The 18108-nt window shown below is 48.5% G+C and overlaps 1 protein-coding gene across 4 annotated transcripts in view; it reads right to left on the reverse strand.

Annotated features, from left to right (window-relative positions):
* Nucleotides 1-1051: 1051 nt before the first annotated feature.
* Nucleotides 1052-18108, reverse strand: part of DYM (dymeclin) — a 241093-nt gene continuing 224036 nt past the window's right edge. For all 4 annotated transcript variants that reach the window (XM_083354838.1, XM_083354837.1, XM_083354839.1 and 1 more), the window contains one exon: nt 1052-1572. In XM_083354838.1, coding sequence (XP_083210964.1) covers nt 1423-1572 — 150 coding nt within the window. In that variant the 3' untranslated portion in view covers nt 1052-1422. The remainder of the gene's footprint in view (nt 1573-18108) is intronic.

Below are 18108 nucleotides of genomic sequence, written 5' to 3' on the forward strand. Positions count from 1 at the left end.
AACACTGAATTTGCCACAGCTTGCAGTCAACAGCCATTTATTTGGAGGAGAGGGTTGTAAGACATTCGGCTCACCCAGAGGCTGAACATCGTGTGAAAATATTTCTCCCGTTATCAGCTCGCCTTCCAATTTTTAAAAATCAGTGCTTTATATACCCTGCTACCCCCCACCAGATCTGTCTCTGGGCAAATCTAAATAAACTCAGACGCTACACAGTTTTCTCTACAGCTGCAGAAGGAAGTAAATACGTTTGCATTTTAAGCGGCATTTTTACACAGGGGTGGGGGGGAGGAACCATGCTGTTCAAACATTGGTCGGGAGGTTAAAAACCAAGCAAAACTATTTGTGAAAAGATATTTAAAGTGGGGGGGGGCTCCTCTTCCCCACACATTGCCAGTCTCCCATGTCACCTTTATTTTGTATGTCGTATTTTTTTTTCTGCAAAAGAGTGTAGTGGGCAAGACAATCCTTGATCTTTTTTGTTCCTGAACTTGGCAGCCTGGCCTAGAGCTGTTTTTTTTTTTTTTTGGAAAACAACAATCACAAGCTCACATTGTGTGTTAATGCTACACTAAGTGCTTTCCCCTTTTACTCTCCTGTAGCATGTTGTCCATTCTCTTTAAGGTACATATAACATGGAGCCTTTATTTTGAAACGTGCGTGCCTGCCAATTTCTGTCAAAAACAATTTATCTGAAAGAAGCCTGAGAGGTGTGTGTGTTTCTGGGTGTGTTTTGGGGGAGGTTGAAAAGCCTCCTTGACATTTTGGAGAAATCTACACTCGTGTAATAGCATTTCTGAAACCAAGAATGGAGAGCTGCTCTTATTTTTTTTTAGACTTTTCTAGATTTGCAGAGCAAGAAATGGTAATTTTAGTGCCTTTCAAAATGAAGCATTTTTTTTAAAAAAAATCAATGCCACAGGGTTAATTTAGACATTTCCGTTACACCCAGCGTGAAAAGGTACTAAGTCTGCAAAGATCAAGTTGGAAGCCACAGCAAAACCTCAAAGGCTTTTGCAGATACGCAGGAAGAAAACCAGCTTGCGAACACTGACTTCCCAAAAACAAAATATATTTTCTCACATTCCCCCACTTTACATTATTTTGTGTTTTTGTTTTCCCCAAAAGCTGATTGCTGTTAATATCTCACCTCACCTCGAGTTCTTCCAAGCCGAGTGTCGGTGTTGATGGAAAAGAAATGCCCCCCCCCATCTCTTGGCTTTACAAATAGACAGGTTAAAAATCAGCACACAATCTTATTGGAGCCCGCGTGTTTTTCCTGGCTTCTAACAGGCTCCCAGGAAAATAATAAGCGGGGCTGTACAAGGGTAGCAAGCATCCTTCTTGGGAAGTCTCGGCTGGGAAGCGCTCGTTTCGGGACAGGGGTTGTTGGCGAGGCGGGTTTGCCTTTCCTGTTGGGTCTCAGCCCGAATCCCTGGTGAAAAGACGGATATCTTGCGGGTCCCAATAAAGAGCCACCGCGGAGTTGTAGACCAGAGACCAAACGTAGGGAATGAAGAAGTCTTCGGGCTGTTCCTCCTCTACGTATTTGAACTTCAGCTCTGGGAATTTCTGCAAAGGAGGAAGAAGAGCGTCAAGGCTGGGGAAAGGAGTGGAGGCCTCAAGGAGTGGAAAGCCACCTTTGGGGACAGGAGCACAGTGCCTGCACGGACTCCCCTTTGAGGACGCAAGTCACACAACGCAGGATCACAACTGGGAGGGGCCCGGAGGCCTTCAGGACCAACCCCCTGCTTAGACAAGACAGTTCTCAACTTACAAAAGTTCATTTAGTCACTGTTTGAAGTTAGGAGGGCACTTGAAACAATGACTCATCACCCTGTTTTCACACTTACGACTGTTGCAGCATCCCCAGGGTCCCGTGATCAAAATTCGGACACTTGGCAACTGGTTCATATTTATGGCGGTCACAGCGTCCCGGGGTCACGTGAGATCCCTTTTAGCGACCTTTTCACGGGCAAAGTCAGTGGGGAAGCTGGAGTCACTTAAAATCCGTGTTACTCACTCGACAACTGCAGTGTCTGGATGTGGGAGGCCTGGCTGTGGTGGTCCTAAGGCAGGGGCCTTCCAACTTGGCCCTTTGATGACTGGTGGACTTCAACTCCCAGAATTCCTCAGCCAGGCACGCGTGGCTGGCTGAGGAATTCTGGGGGTTGAAGTCCACCAGTCATCAAAGGGCCAAGTTGGAAGACCCCTGGAATAGATGAATAGACCATACTTTCTTCAGAAAGTCCCGCCCTGGGCACAAGGCACATTTGCCAGTGGACCCACAATCAGCAGCCAGAAAAATAAATAGAGAAAAAGAAGGTTGACCTCAATCTCTCTCTCTCTCTTTCCTCTTAATTTTATCTGTTCTGCTATTTTTAATCTGTAAATCCACCTGTGGAAGGACTTGATTCTGGGCCTGTTGTTTGGGCTCAGGCTAAAGGCTAAATTCGGATTAGCTGGTCCCAGCGAGCAGGCTACGTTCTAAGAAATAGTATGTAGAAAGGCAGGAACGTGCTGGAATCCAGGCACCTTGAACCACAGTTTGAACCACAGCTAGTCAACTCGATGTTAGCTTGGTCTTCAGAACTGTGAAAATCGAGACCAATGAGTATTTTTGTCGGAAATATGTATTCCAGATCTATCCAAAGAAGGAAAAAAAACCTTGTTGTGGTACTCAATATTGGAGAATTCTAGACCTCCTCACTTTCTAATAATAACAACAACATAGTTGAAAGGGATCTTGGAGGTCATCTAGTCCAACCCCCTGCTCAGGCAGGAAACCCTATACCGTCTCAGACAGTCTCTTCTTAAAAACTTCTAGAGTTGGAGCATTCACCGCTTCTGGAGGGAGGTAGTTCCACTGGTTAATTGTTCTGATTTAATTGTCTGAATTTTGATCAGGTGACCATGGGGTTGCCCCAACACTTTCAAGTCTGAAAAATGGCCATAAATCACATTTTTCAGCACCGTTGTGACTTTGAACAGTCATTAAACAAATGGTCGTAATCAAGGACTGCCTGTACAGGATTAACACTCATCATTAGGAGATTTCCTTGCAGAAGAGAAATTGGCTTTGTGAAAACGTGCAGCCCGTTCTTTCTGAACTGGAGCTCTTCTGCAGAGCCCTTACGGTGTGTGTGAGTCACAAGGACTTTGTGACTCCAGCCAAACTAGGCTGGTCCCAAGTCCCAGACCTTGGTGATGTTATTACTTCTTTAATCAACCGCAGAGATTTCCCCGTCTCAGATGTCTGAGCTGGTGGTTGGGACCGGAGTGGGGAGCCAGACGAGTCCAAAGTTTACCAGACTGTCTGAGCCATCCAGATTGTGATCGGATGCACCACCACAGGAAGTTCTAGCAAAGAGAGGCAACCAAGAGACAGACGTTTCTTTCCTGCTTTAGTGTATTTTTTTTAAAAAAAATAAAAGTATGAAAACAAGAAGATAACATCTCAAAATGAGCAAAAACAAAAACTCCCCATACATGGCTTTGTTTACAAAGGTTTAATCCTTCCAAACAGGCTGCAGATGATTTCAGTCAGGTTTTGCATCCGGGGTCCTGGGTGGGAGACGGCTGATGTGATGAGGCTCAGAGCAGGGGTCCCCAAACACCCCCCCCGGTCCATGGATCGGTACGGGGCCACAGCACGCCAGCAACCGGTCCGCACAAAAAAGCAAAGCCCCCTCCGTGGGATGCAGGCAGCACACAAAACCACACACCCTCCAATCTGGAGAAACCTCTCCCCACGGAAGCGGACCCCAGTGCCCCAAAGGTTGGGGACCTCTGAGTTACAGTCAGAATGACCCTGGGATATGTTAAAGCAGGGGTCTTCCAACTTGGCCCTTTGATGACTTGTGGACTTCAACTCCCAGAATTCCTCAGCCAGGCATGCTAAGGGCCAAGTTGGAAGACCCCTGTGTGAAAGGTGAGATTATAGCCTCCACGAAAGACCACTTGCATTTGAGCAGGGAAGTGTTATCTTTCTACAAAGGAGTCTCCAGGGCACTAAAGTAACATTTGAAAAATATGAAATTAAGAGAAAATCAAAACCAATATTAAACCAAACGAGCAGGAGGAAGTGCTGCGACAGTTAGTCCTCGATTTACAACAGATCATTTAGTGACCGTTCAGCGTTACAACAGCACTGGGAAAAGTGACTTATGCAACGTATTCGCACGGCCCTTGCAGCATCCCCCCCCCAGTTATGCGATCAAAATTCAGACACTTGGCAAGTGATTAGTGCTTATCACGGTTGCAGTGTCTCTTGGGTTCACGGGATCCCCTTTGTGTTGTGATTCCTCGCCAGCCAGTGGATCCGGCAGCTGAGTCTGAGGACTCAGAGGAGGAGGAGGAGGAGGGGCCTGGAGTGACATCAGACTCAGAGGAAGGCTCTGAGGAGCTCCAAGACTTGCAGTCGTAAGAGGAGCCTGGCCCCTCTACTCCTGCTCAGGCTGAGACACGGCTGTGCTGGGAACCTGAGTTGGACAGTGACGAAGCGCAGCTGGGACAAATCCCGGATGCACGAAAGCGCCGGCAAGAGAAGCGAGCAGGACAGAGGAATGCAATGGGGCGGCTCCAAAGGCCAAGGAGAAGGCATTAGGAAGCCAGGCCTGGGCTGACTTATAAAAGAAATGGTGTGGGAGGGGCTGGTTGCCAAAGGCCACCGTTCGTGTTGAGGATGGAGTTTCTGTGGACTGTGTTTGTTTGCCTGGGACACTGACTCAGGTCTGAGAGAATCAAAGGGGTTGGTTTTTTTCTTGCGGTTCCTGCCTGTTTCTTGGAAGAGGGGCTTCTCCTTGTGAGCGTAACAAGGACTCACATAGGCTGCGACAGAACACTTTGGTGCCCTTCTGACAAGCAAAGTCGATGGGGGAAGCCAGAGTCACTCAACAACCATGCTACTAACGTAACAGCTGGAACGATTCACTTAACAGCTGTGGCAAGAGAAATCGTAAAATGGGACAAAACTCACTTAACAAATGTCTCACTTAGCAACAGAAATTTGCTCAATTGTGGTTGTACGTTGAGGCCTACCTGTATTCATTGCCACACCCTTCCCCTTTCCTTCCAACTTTCCTTGCATTTGAGCCTTTTCCAGAGGATAGAATAGGAGCTGGAAGGGACCTTGGAGGTCTTCTAGTCCAGCCCCCTGCTCAAGCAGGAGAACCTGTACCACCTCAGACAAGTGACTGTCCAGTCTCCTCTTAAAAACCTCCAGGGATGGAGCACCCACGATTCTGGTGGCCAGTTGTTCCACTGGTTGATTGTCCTCACTGTTAGAGAGAAAGATCTTCGCATAATGTCTTCAAAGTAGGATAATTTGACCCCGGTCATTTGTATCTCAAGTGAGAACTCTGGATTGATTTGTTCAAAGATCCATTTCTTTGTTTTCTTGCCCACCCACTATATTCTCTCCAACACCAAAGTGCAAAAGTGTCCATCTCCTCTTCCTGTCTTGCTCTTTCCAAGCCCAACGTTCACAGGGAAAACGACGGTTTGCACAATTCTGATCTTTGCAGGTACAGAACATCCGATCGTGTTCGTTTTGTTTCCACGACCTCCATGCTTGGCCCAGCAAGGGCCAGTCTGCAGCATATTTCTTAGGATATTCAGAAAGAAGTAAGGCACAGAAAGGGAAAATTTATATACGCTGGGAAAAGCTATAGTTTTTATTTATTTTAAGTAATTCGGGCCAAATCATTCAATAGTCATAAACATTGAATTTCTGGAGACTCTAGAAAGAGTGCAGAGAAGAGCAACAAAGGTGATTAGAGGTCGGAAGGCTAAAACACAGAAGGAACGGTTGCTGGAATTGGGAGTGTCTGGTTTAACGACAAGAAGGACGAGGGGGGGACAGGATAGCAGCCTTCCAATATCTCAGGGGCTGCCCCAAAGAAGAGGCAGTCAAGTTGTTCTCCAAGGCACCTGAAGGCAGGAGAAGAAGCAACGGATGGAAACTGACCAAGGAGAGAAGCAACCTGGAACTAAGGAGAAACTTCCTGACAGTGACAACAACTAACCAGTGGAACTACCTGCCTCCAGAAGTTGTGGGTGCTCCAAGACTAGAGGTTTTTAAGAAGAGACTGGACAGCCATTTGTCTGAAATGGTATAGGGTTTCCTGCCTGAGCAGGGGGTTGGACTAGATGACCTCCAAAGTCCCTTCCAACTTTATTATTATTATTATTATTATGAAGAAGCAATGGATGAAAAGTAACCAAAGAGAGAAGCAACCTGGAACTAAGGAGACATTTCCTGACAGTGAGAACAATTAACCAGTGGAACAGCCTGCCTCCAGAAGTTGTGAGTGCTCCAACATTGGAGGTTTTGAAGAAGAGACTGGACGCCATTTGTCTGGGATGGTATAAGGTATAACGACTCCTGCAGGGGGTTGGAGTAGATGACCCCCAAGGTCCCTTCCAACCCTGTGATTCTATGAATTATTAAACTATCTGGATGTCCCTTGAACATTTAAGCAGTGTCCTCCCCCACTACAGTATCCACAAGCAGCCTTTGCGTCCCTTCCCTCCCCCCCCCAATTGCCTTCGACAGAGAGTCGCCTGCACAAACACAGGGAGATGTTTCGGTTGAAGTGTCTCCATGGTATGCAGCCATGCCTGCCTGATAATATCTTTATGCCTTTTTTTGGACTTAAAAGACGAGACACCAGCCGTGGAAAAAGTCAGAGTTAAGAGAAATGAAGCAAAGCGAGTGGAAATTTACAAGGCAAAGCAGGAGCTTTCATCTGCAGGCTGGCTATGCGACTCGTCATAATCCGAAGGCTAAATGAATTTACAGGACCAGGCACAGGGTCAGTTGCCCCCCTCTCGCACAGGCATATTCACACATCTCCCCCCCCCCAATAAGTCTCCCTTTAGGCCAGCGTTTCCCAACCTTAGGAATTTGAAGATGCGTGGACTTCAACTCCCAGAATTCAACTCCCAGAATTCATAGCTGGCTGGGGAATTCTGGGAGTTGAAGTCCACGCATCTTCAAGTTCCTAAGGTTGGGAAACGCTGCTTTAGGCAGCTTCTCATCCACGCTGCCGGGACCTGCTCAGGGCAGAGGCCACCTCGGCAAGCACGGCTCCCAACAAAAATGGCTCCTTTGCTGTAAGGAACGGCCGTGTGGCCATCGGAGAAGGACCCCCGAGTCCTCGGGCTGTCCGCAGACTTTCGCTGCGAATGTTGTACGTTATTCCGACCACTGAGGGGAAAGCTGCGCAAAATCCGTGCGGCGTGTTTCTTTGGAGAGACGTTTGTTCCTTCCGTTTATCTCTTCTCTTCCTGGATGTCAAGACACTGTCACTTTCCTATGCCTAACTAGACTAGATGACCTCCAAGTTCCCTTCCAACGTATGATGATGATGATGATGATGATGATGTGGGAGAGGGTTAGGTCTGTGGGGCTCCGATCCGTTTTATTTCCGTTTTGGGGGCACACGGATTTTGTCCTTGCCTCTCGACTTATTTCACCCAGTAAGAGCATCCACAAGACAGATGATTGCACGACAAAACCTCCCCCCCCAGTCCTTTCTTTCTTTTTGGGGCAATCACGTAGTATTTCTCATTCTTCCTCACTGTTTATTGTTCTATTATCTTACTTCTGTTCGTGGTCTTTTCATTTCTTCCCTTTTATTTGTTGTAACCTGCCCAGAGGAGCCCCATGGTGAGACGGGCGGCAAATAAATTAAAGAAACAAATAAATAAAACTAAAGTTTCTGATACGAAAGGAGCTACCTAAGCCACAGCTAAATGCCAAAGCAGAGGACCAGAAAACGACAAAGGAACCCCTTTCCTAGCCCGCTTAACTCTACGACTGATTGATTGATTGATTGATATTGATATGACAGCAGCCTTCCAGTATCTCAGGGGCTGCCCCAAAGAAGAGGCAGTCAAGCTGTTCTCCAAAGCCCCTGAAGGCAGGAGAAGAAGCAACGGATGGAAACTCATCAAGGAGAGAAGCAACCTGGAACTAAGGAGAAACTTCCTGACAGTTGGGAAAATTAACCAGTGGAAGAACCTGCCTCCAGAAGCTGTGAATGCTCCAACACTGGAGGTTTTTAAGAAGAGACTGGACAGCCATTTGCCTGAAATGGTATGGGGTTCTCCTGCCTGAGCAGGGGGTTGGACTAGATGACCTCCAAGGTCCCTTCCAACTCTGTTATTCTGATGTGTCCATCATACTTGTGTTAAACATGGATTTGTGTATCTATTCCGTTTTTGTTGCCTCACCTCCAGACTCACAGTTGTGTAGCTCGTTGTGATTAAGGGCAGAAGGAAATAGTGACTGAGGCTTGTGGGAAGCAATGGGTCAGCCATGGAGCCCATCGCTGGGGGTTTTTTTGGGTGGGGGAAACAATTTTCAGGGTTTTCTCATTTCAGGGTCTGCTTCTTAAGAGGTAGAATTGGAAAAATGTCTCCCTAGAGAGTAAAACTCATAGTGAGAAGGAACTTTCCGAGGACCTTCTGGCAATCTGGTAATTTACAAAAGGTCCCAGCCTTCCCCCACATGCTCTTCAGCTCTTTGTTATTTATTGCTAAATCTACAATATCTAGTTAAAACATCTAGGCAGAAAAAAACCTGCAAGAGAATTAAAATATCCATTTGGATTGAAACACCCGCAATACAGTCGGTATCTAAGTGCATTAAGAGCGACGGATTGACTGACGGACTGACTGATGATGTCAGCCTTGGCACCTGGGGGCTGTGAGTTCTAGTCCTGCCTTAGGCACGAAAGCTGGCTGGGTGGCCTTGGGCCAGGCACCGTCTCTCAGCCCAACAGGGTTGTTGTCGTGGGGAAATAGGAGGAGGAGGAGGAAAGAGTATTACATAGGTTCAGCCTATGTGCCTGGCTGAGGAATTCTGGGAGTTGAAGTCCACAAGTCATAAAAGGGCCAAGTTGGAAGACCCCTAAATTGATCAAAATATCAATAGTCGCCCAGAATCTCCTTGTAGGGGAGATTGGCGGCCTAAAAATGAAACAACCAAACACATACATATACAGAATGCTAATTTTATTTCTATGAACAATAAACAGTATTCCTTGGATGGGAACATTACCGGTATTTAAGTTATATTTAATATGAACTATTTTTACTGCAATTTTATGTAAGGTTTAGTATCATATATTGGTAGCGGTATACAGTCATATGAGACGCAGGCAAACAAATAAATAGAAAACTTATTTTAAAATTAACCTCAAAGAACAACTTGCATAAAATAGAGAAATAAATCCATTTATTAGATCCATTTCCATCAGCAAGAGAACGCCCACCCGCTTTATAAGGCACAGTACTCGGTGATGCTCTGAATGGAAATCCCTAACAAGAAGGACAAAAGCGGACAACAAAGGAAGAAATAACAAAACAAGAACAAAAATAGGAGAAGAAGAATTTGTGCATCTATGGAACAGATGCTTTGTCATTGCTGGGAGGGAATTAAAAGAATTTGGTGACGGGCTTTTGCCAGCAAGGAACGGTTATGCTCCGTGAGCCAAAATGTTCAGGAGTGCCCTGCCTCAAGATAGATATATTGAGAAACAGCTGACGAAAACGAGAAGATAAATAAGTTGTAAACTACTCACAAAAAAGGCACAAATGCAGGTTTTAGTGCCCAACCTTGTCTGAACATCTGTGACCCCACTAACCACAGAAAGCCACCGACTCTTCTGGGAGAGAAGCAAAACCCCTTCGGGCGTTTCTTAGTTTGGGGAACTAAGAATGACAAACCAGGTAATGGGAAGGGCTGCATTTCCCCCTTGTTATAAAAAGCGCAGCCCCTGCTCAGATCCCCTCATCCCTTGGCAGAAAGGAAGCCGGATCAGTGGGGACGACGTCTGTCGACATGAAATTCTCCCTTGGGAGGGATTCCTGGGGAAGAGCCGCTTAAAGCTTTCTGAGCAAAGGCATCCTCTTTCTCAGCTCCCCGTGTCTTCCCTGAAGTGCAAATATTTTGCGCGGTGAATGAGGACCGGTGCCTTGACTCAGATAAAGGATCCTCAGGAAACTCCTGCGGTGTGAAATCCGCACAAGGTTGCTCTGAGCCTCCAGGGAGAAAAAAAGCATCCCGGGTACCAGAGAATAATAAAAGGGTCCATGCTCTGTGGATTCGCCCTTTTATTCAAGACGTACCTCAAATGCAGGTAGACCTCCACTTACGACGATTCATTTAGTGACCAAAGTTACAACGGCACTGAAAAAAGGGACTTATGACCGTTTTCCATACACGTTTATGACGGTCAGTGTCCCGGGGCCACGCGATCCACTTTTGCGACCTCCTGACAATCCAAATCAAAGGGGGAAGCCAGATTCATTTAACAACCACATTGCTAAGTTCACTGCAGTCATTCTCTTTTAACAATTGCGGCAAGAAAGCTCGTAAAATGGGGCCAAACGCACTTTCTGCCTCACTCAGCGACAGAAATTTTGGGATCAGTTTTGGTCGTAAGTGGAGAACCACCTGTAGTTGACACCACACTGTCAGATTTCAGGTGTTTTCATCTAGATTGCTGTTTGCTTCCTCCCAGTGTTTCATTTGTTTTAGAAATGACATTATTGGGTCTTTGAGTCGGCCTGGACCCCCGGCCACGGACTGGATAAGCCTCTGCAGGTCTGGGGGCAAGATTTTGGGAAGTGCTTTGCCTTTGAACTCTTCCTCCCGGCAGCATCCTAAAATCACCCAGCTGGCTTTGTACCTCAGGCAGGACCAGGACTCACCGCCTCCCACTTTCTCGGTCATTTTCTACCACCAGTGAACCAAATTGGGCCCCGTTACTGTTCAGTCGCTAAACTGTGTCTGACGCTTGGTGACCCCGTGGACCGTTGCCTGCCAGGCTCTCCTGGAGTTCCCCAAATTCCTGTTCACTCTGCCGGGGCCCAGTCTGACCAGCTCATCCTCCGCCGTCCGCGTCTCCTTTGGCCTTCCGTCTTTCCCGAACTCGGGGTCTTTCCCAAGGAATCCTCCCTTCTCATTAGGCGGCCAAAGCGTTTGAGCTTCAGCTTAAGGATCTGGCCTTCCGAAGGAGAGTCGGTATGGATTTTCTTTAGGATCGACCGGTTTGATCTCTTGGCAATCCCTCACGGCTCTTCTCCAACACTACGACCGCGACTCCATCACCGACTACTTTGAAAGCAAAACCGGGGCGTTTTCCAATTCAAAATTCCTTTGCAAGGCTGGCATTTATCCACAGAATCCCCTGCAGAAGTCTGTGTCGTAACTATGCAAATAAACAATACTTGCTTGTTGGAAAATGTAATGCTATGGGTGGGATGCGTCAATCGCTAGGTACTCAGATGAATTCCAACAGTTATAAAACATTTCTTTTTTGTATTTCTATAAGATATAATCTTTTTTTAAGGAAAAGAAACGCTGGCTGAAATTCAACAGGATCTAAATGGGGTTTTCAACTTCAAGAGCAATACAGAAATACATGAAAACATATCTGATACAATTATATTGGACACACCCCACCCCAAATTCCAGGCTTTATCCCTAAAAAGCCAGTTCTGTACAGACGAAAGATTTGACACTGGGTGCTCCATCCCTGGAGGTTTTTAAGAAGAGACTGGACAGTCACTTGTCTGAGATGGTATAGGTTCTCCTGCTCGAGCACGGGGCTGGACTAGAAGACCTCCAGGGTCCCTTCCAGATTCTATTCTATTCTATTCTATTCTATTCTGGGCTCCTGCATCGTGTATCATCTTTGGACTGCTTTTGCAGTGACGCCGGTGATTTAGACTACTTTTACTCTGGCCTGCCTATCCTCCTTGCCTTGGACACACTTTTTACCATCTGCCTACCTATCCTCTCCCCTCTCCCTTTGGACTTTCGACATACCTGGGTATCGGCCACGGTGGGAGAGTGGCTGGACTTTTCCATCTGCAACCACATAGAGGTGGGAGCTCTATGGGTTTGCCTACCCAGAGGATATCTGGTCCACCCCCAGGAACGGAGCCTCTACCCGTTGTGAGAGAACGGGCTGCGGCCTGTCTTGGGGGCCACCCAACTGAGTGGCAGTGAAGTTGGGTGGATCCAGGTTTCTGTCATGTTCAATCCTCCCATGGACAACTAGGGATGCCTATCCTGGACTGTTTGGACTTTTATACTTATGCGGCAATATACGAGTACGCGTTTGTACGCCCTCAGGGGTGCCCCCCTCTCCTGGGTGCGACCTGCCTCCTTAAATGTTGATGACCTTGATGACGGGCCCGAGTTTTGGGTCTCTGAGAGATGGCTGGGCAGGGGCAGGGGCTATCCATGTAATTCTAGGAAGCCTCTGATTATTTTTTTATCCAAATTTTTTATAAGGTTAGGGAGCGGGGTGGGAGATAGCGGTGGTTTGGCTATGGGGGGTGGCCGATCTACCATGGTTCAGACCAGCCTTGGGTCTGATGGCACGGGGGGAGAACGGGGTGGCGTTGTCGCCGGGGCTCATGAGCGGGTCGTGGGATTATCAATTCCCACGACGGGGAAAGGCAGCAGGCGGATAGACAGGGGGCCGTATCGTTACCGGGAGGGCCGTCCCCGCTATTTGCAAGCGGTGAGGCGCTCCGACCCTCTGCTTCTTCCCCGAGGTTCCGGGAGCGAGGATGGGCAGCCTCCTGAGCTCCGGCTGGTGTATCTGAATGCCAGGTCCGTGGTTAATAAAGCTCCCCTCGTTAGGGATTTAGTTGAGGGTGAGCAGGCGGACCTGGCTTGCATCACGGAGACTTGGTTGGGCCCAGAGGGTGGGGTCCCTTTGGTTGACCTCTGCCCACCAGGCTTCCGGGTGCTGCACCGGCCAAGAGCTCAAGGTAGGGGTGGGGGAGTGGCGGTTATTATTAGGGAGACCTTATGTCCGCGGGAGACCACCGTTTCTCAGATAGTCGGGTGTGAGTCTCTCTTTGTGAGATTTGGTTCGGGGGCGCAGTTGGGTTTGCTGCTGACGTACATTTCGCCTAGTCGTGCAGCGGCAGCCCTGCCCGAGCTGCTTGATATCCTCTCAGGGTTGGTGGTTGAGTTTCCCAAACTTATAGTTTTGGGAGACTTCAATCTACCATCCCTGGGAGGCTCATCTGAGCTAGCTCGGGAGTTCATGGCTTCCATGACGGCCATGGACCTGACGCAAGTAATTTCTGAACCAACTCATGAGGGAGGCCACACTCTTGACCTGATTTTTTTATCTAGACGGTGGTTGGATGATCTTGGTGGGGGCTCTCCATTTATTATGCCCCTGTCATGGACCGATCATCATCTCCTGCGGATGGTCTTCCGTTTTGCCACCCCCCGCCGTGGGGATACGGAACCAATTAGATGGTACCGCCCCAGACGCTTAATGGATCCTGATAGATTCCAAGCGGCGCTGGGGTCCCCACCTGCCTCCATTGCTCACAGCTCGGCGGATGCCTTAGTGGAAACCTGGGAAAGGGCAGCCACTGAGGCACTTGACCGGGTTGTACCCTTGCGGCCCCTGACCCGGCGCAGATCCCAGCGAGCTCCATGGTTCTCCGCGGAGCTCCGGGAGATGAAGCGTCGGAAACGGGGCCTAGAGAGCTGTTGGAGGTCGAGCCGATCCGAACCCGACCGGTTGCGGTTAAGAACCTATATTAGGTCTTATCTCGCAGCGATGAGGGTGGCGAGGTGTAATTACTTCTCTACCCTCATTGCGTCCGCAGATAATCGCCCGGCCGCCCTGTTTAGGGTGACTCGCTCGCTCCTTAATCAGGAGGTGAGGGAGGATCCCTTGCAGGGTCGTGCTGAGGAATTTAGTCAACATCTGTCGGATAAAATCGCTCGGATTCGGACCGGTTTGGACTCCAGCTGGGCAGAGTCAGGCGATCAGGACACGGACGGTCTTGTCAATGTTATCTGGGAAGAGTTTGATTCTGTGACCCCTGATGAAGTGGACAGGATTATGGGGAGGCTGAGCTCCTCCACATGTTTGTTGGATCCGTGCCCTTCCTGGCTGGTTTATGCAGCTAGGGAGAGGACACGAGGCTGGCTCCAGGCGGTTATATCTGCTTCTTTGAGTGAGGGTTATTTCCCCACCGTCTTGAAGGAGGCGGTGGTGAGACCTCTCCTCAAGAAGCCTGCCTTGGACCCAGCTGTATTGAACAACTTTCGTCCAGTCTCCAACCTTCGCTTTCTTGCGAAGGTTGTTGAGAGTGTGGTGGCGCATCAGCTCCCTCTGGTCCTGGATGAAGCGGATTATCTGGACCCCTACCAATCGGGTTTCAGGCCCGGGTACAGCACGGAGACGGCATTGGTCGCTCTGGTGAATGATCTCTGGAGGGCTCGAGACAGGGGATATTCCTCTGTCCTAGTCCTATTAGACCTCTCGGCGGCTTTCGATACCATCGACCATGGTATCTTGCTGCGGCGTCTCAGGGGATTGGGAGTGGGAGGCACGGTTCTTCGGTGGTTCTCCTCCTATCTCCTGGGACGTTCGCAGTCGGTGTTGGCAGGGGGGCAGAGATCGGCCCCTAGGTCTCTCGTTTGTGGAGTTCCTCAGGGGTCGGTTCTCTCGCCTCTCCTGTTCAACATCTACATGAAACCGCTGGGTGAGATCATTCGTGGTTTTGGAGTTGGGTATCATCAATATGCCGATGATACCCAACTTTTCTTTTCGACCCCAAACCACCCCAGTGATGCCCTCGCTGTGATGTCCCGTTGCCTGGAGGCGGTTCGGGTCTGGATGGGGAGGAACAGACTTCAGCTCAACCCTGACAAGACTGAGTGGCTGTGCATTCCGGCATCCCGGGACATTCCAAATGTTCCATCTCTTTCTATGGGGGGTGAGCTCTTACCCCCCGTGGATAGGGCTCGCAACTTGGGAGTCCTCCTAGATTCACGGCTTACCCTAGAAGATCATGTAGTGGCCGTGACTAGGGGGGCTTTTGCCCAGGTTCGCCTGGTGCGCCAGTTGCGGCCCTATCTGGACCGGGATGCCCTGTGCACGGTCACTCATGCGCTCGTGACCTCTCGCCTTGACTACTGTAATGCTCTCTACATGGGGCTTCCCTTGAAGACCACTCGGAGGCTCCAACTGGTACAGAATGCGGCCGCGAGAGTTGTCTTGGGAGTTTCCCGGTACTCCCATGTTACACCTTTGCTCCGCGAGCTGCATTGGTTACCAGTTGTCTTCCGGGTGAGGTTCAAGGTCTTGGTTATGATCTTTAAGTCCCTACATGGCATGGGTCCGGGGTACCTCGGGGACCACCTGCTGCCGGCTTCAACTCCCCTCCGCCCTGTGCGTTCCCACAGAGAGGGCCTCCTCAGGGTGCCTCCGGTCAGGGAATGCCGACTGGTGGCCCCCAGGGGGAGAGCCTTCTCTGTGGGTGCCCCGGCTTTGTGGAACCAACTGCCGGTGGAGCTCCGGACGGCATCGGACCTCCGAACTTTCCGTCGTGGTCTGAAGACCCATTTGTTTGAATTGGCCGGTCTGGCCTGATGGGGGAGCTGGGTTTTAAATTGTTATTTTAGATTGTATTATTGTTTTTTAACTGGGCATTGATTTAATCTCTGTTTTAACTTTTGTATAGTATTGTATTTTTATTTATATGCCCTGTGAACCGCCCTGAGTCCCCAGGGAGAAGGGCGGTATATAAATTAAATAAAACGTAAACGTAAACGTAAACGTAAACGTATTCTATTCTATTCTATTATTCTATTCTATTCTATTCTATTCTATTCTATTCTATTCTATTCTATTCTATTCTATTCTATTCTATTCTAGTCTAGTCTAGTCTAGTCTAGTCTAGTCTAGTCTACTCAGAGCAGCAGAATGTCTTACTTTCAACAGCTCTTCAGTGGAAAACCCTGCTTGAAAATTTGGAGAATGCGCTAGGCCCTGGCTGTCCAACTGCCGGGCCTTGGACTGGGCTGCGCACGTGCTGGACGAGCGTGCTTGTGCACCCGCCCCTCACACAAAACCTGCCTCTTCCCCTCCCCCCCAGCTGGTCCGCAAAGCCGGAAAGACTGGGGACCGCTTGCCCTAGGCCAGCCAGGGGTGTCCAACTGGAAGAGCTGTGGACTTGAACCCCCAGAATGGCTGGCTGGGGAATTCTGGGAACTGGAAGTCCCGGTCTTAAAAGCCGCCCAGGTTGGCTCTGTGCTCTGATTCCGCTGACGGCGGTTCTTGGCTTCTGCTCTTGTGGGTAAAGAAGCGAAAGGACTAGTGGCGAAAGTGAGATAAAACGTATTGAGAAAGTCAGCCATAGAATGAAGGAAAGCTCCTTCCGGTCAGCGCAGGGTATTAATTTGAGAACGTTTTTCTGCGGAATTAATTTAATTTAATTTTAATTTAATTTATTAATATTTCTATACCGCCCTTCTCCCGGAGGACTCAGGGCGGTGTACAGGGCAAGAATAAAACACAGAAATTTACAAAAACTAAAAGATAATTAAATGCATGCCCAATTAAAAAATACAATTGATACATAGTAAAAACCCCAATAAAAATAATAAAAAAATAATTAAAAACCCCCAAAAAATTAGTTTTTTGCTGGCCTCACCAGTAATAATTTTATCCTCACCCTCTTCTGAGGTGGAAGATGAGTCTAATGCTCAGTAATAACCTTCTTTTGCTCAAACGTATTTCTGCTTTTATTGCCCTCTAAACTGCCCTACCACAAGCCTCCCTGTATCCCCCCTTTTTAGATACGGTGAAAGAGCTTTGCCTCTTATCTGCTTTTTCCATGAAATCACGAGCCCTTCTCGTCTCTGTCGATGGTTTTGCTTTTTTCAACTAATCTCGGCTCAGCTCAAAGGATCCTGAAGTTACCAACTTCTCTCTTGTGCGTGCTAATCGTTTTCTGCACCTCTTCTCGTTTATGGGTGGTCCCCGACTTACAGCCGTTCATCCGTCGCGACCCTTTGAAGCGCTGAAAAAAGGGGTCCTCGCACTTACGGCCAATGATTTGGTTGCTTGGCAACCGGCATGTAATTACGATGGTTGCATGCGATCACCACTTGCTGCCTTCCGGCAAGCAAAGACGAGGGGTGGAAGCCAGACTTGCTTAATGACACACGATCCGCTTAACGACTGCAGCAAAAAAGGTTGCAAAAATCACTTAAGAACTGTTTTGCTTAGCAATGGAAATGCTGGCCGCAATTGCCATCGTAAGTTCTGTATTCGCTTCTCTGGTGTGACAACGGGAGGTGGACATAATATTGCCCAAGGCTCCCACAAGTCTCAACACCTCTTGAACTATGGTTTGATTCTTGTTTTTTCACAGCGGTATCATCCTGCAGCTATATTTTCCCTAAACTCTTCATTATCCCTTTGATAATGCTGCATCTGCTGTTCCATATTTCACCGCCCTGAGTCCTTCGGGAGAAGGGCGGTATATAAATCTAATAAGTAAGTAAATAATAAATAAATAAACCTAGCTGGCTATATCTATTCTGGAGCTCTTTGGGCTGTTTCCTGTATTCTTTCTAACCCAGAGGGAAGCTGGGCAGAAATAACGCAGAGGCGCCCGGGAACTGGGCAAACAAACGAACGAGCAAGCCAGCCCGTCTCCATCCTCATCGACAGGCCGTTCTCATCAGAAGCCTGAGTGGGGCTTGGAAAGAGGCTCTTGCTGGGAGCAAAATGAAATTAAGACTGCTCTGTAACTCAAATGTAACACACTTGGAATCCTGCATCCACTTTTAGGTGCCATATCATAAAACGGATGTGGAGACTCTCTAGAAAGAGTGCAGAGAAGAGCAACAAAGAGGATCAGGGGACCGGAGGCTAAAACCTATGAGGAACGGCTGCTGGAGTTGGGGACGTCTAGTTTAATGAAGAGAAGGACCAGGGGTGACATGACAGCAGTCTTCCAACATCTCAGGGGCTGCCCCAAAGAAGAGACAGTCAAGCTATTCTCCAAAGCGCCAGAAGGCAGGACAAGAAGCAACGGAGGGAAACTCATCAAGGAGAGAAGCAACCTAGAACTAAGGAGGAATTTCCTGACAGTTAGAACAATTAACCAGTGGAACCACCTGCCTCCAGAAGTGGTGAATGCTCCAAGACTGGACGTTTTTAAGAAGAGACTGGACAGCCATTTGTCTGGAATGGTATAGGATTGCCTGCCTGAGCAGGGGGTTGGACTAGAAGACCTCCAAGTTCCCTTCCAACT

Source organism: Vipera ursinii (genome assembly GCF_947247035.1).
Source record: "Vipera ursinii genome assembly, chromosome: 2".
Taxonomy (NCBI): domain Eukaryota; kingdom Metazoa; phylum Chordata; class Lepidosauria; order Squamata; family Viperidae; genus Vipera; species Vipera ursinii.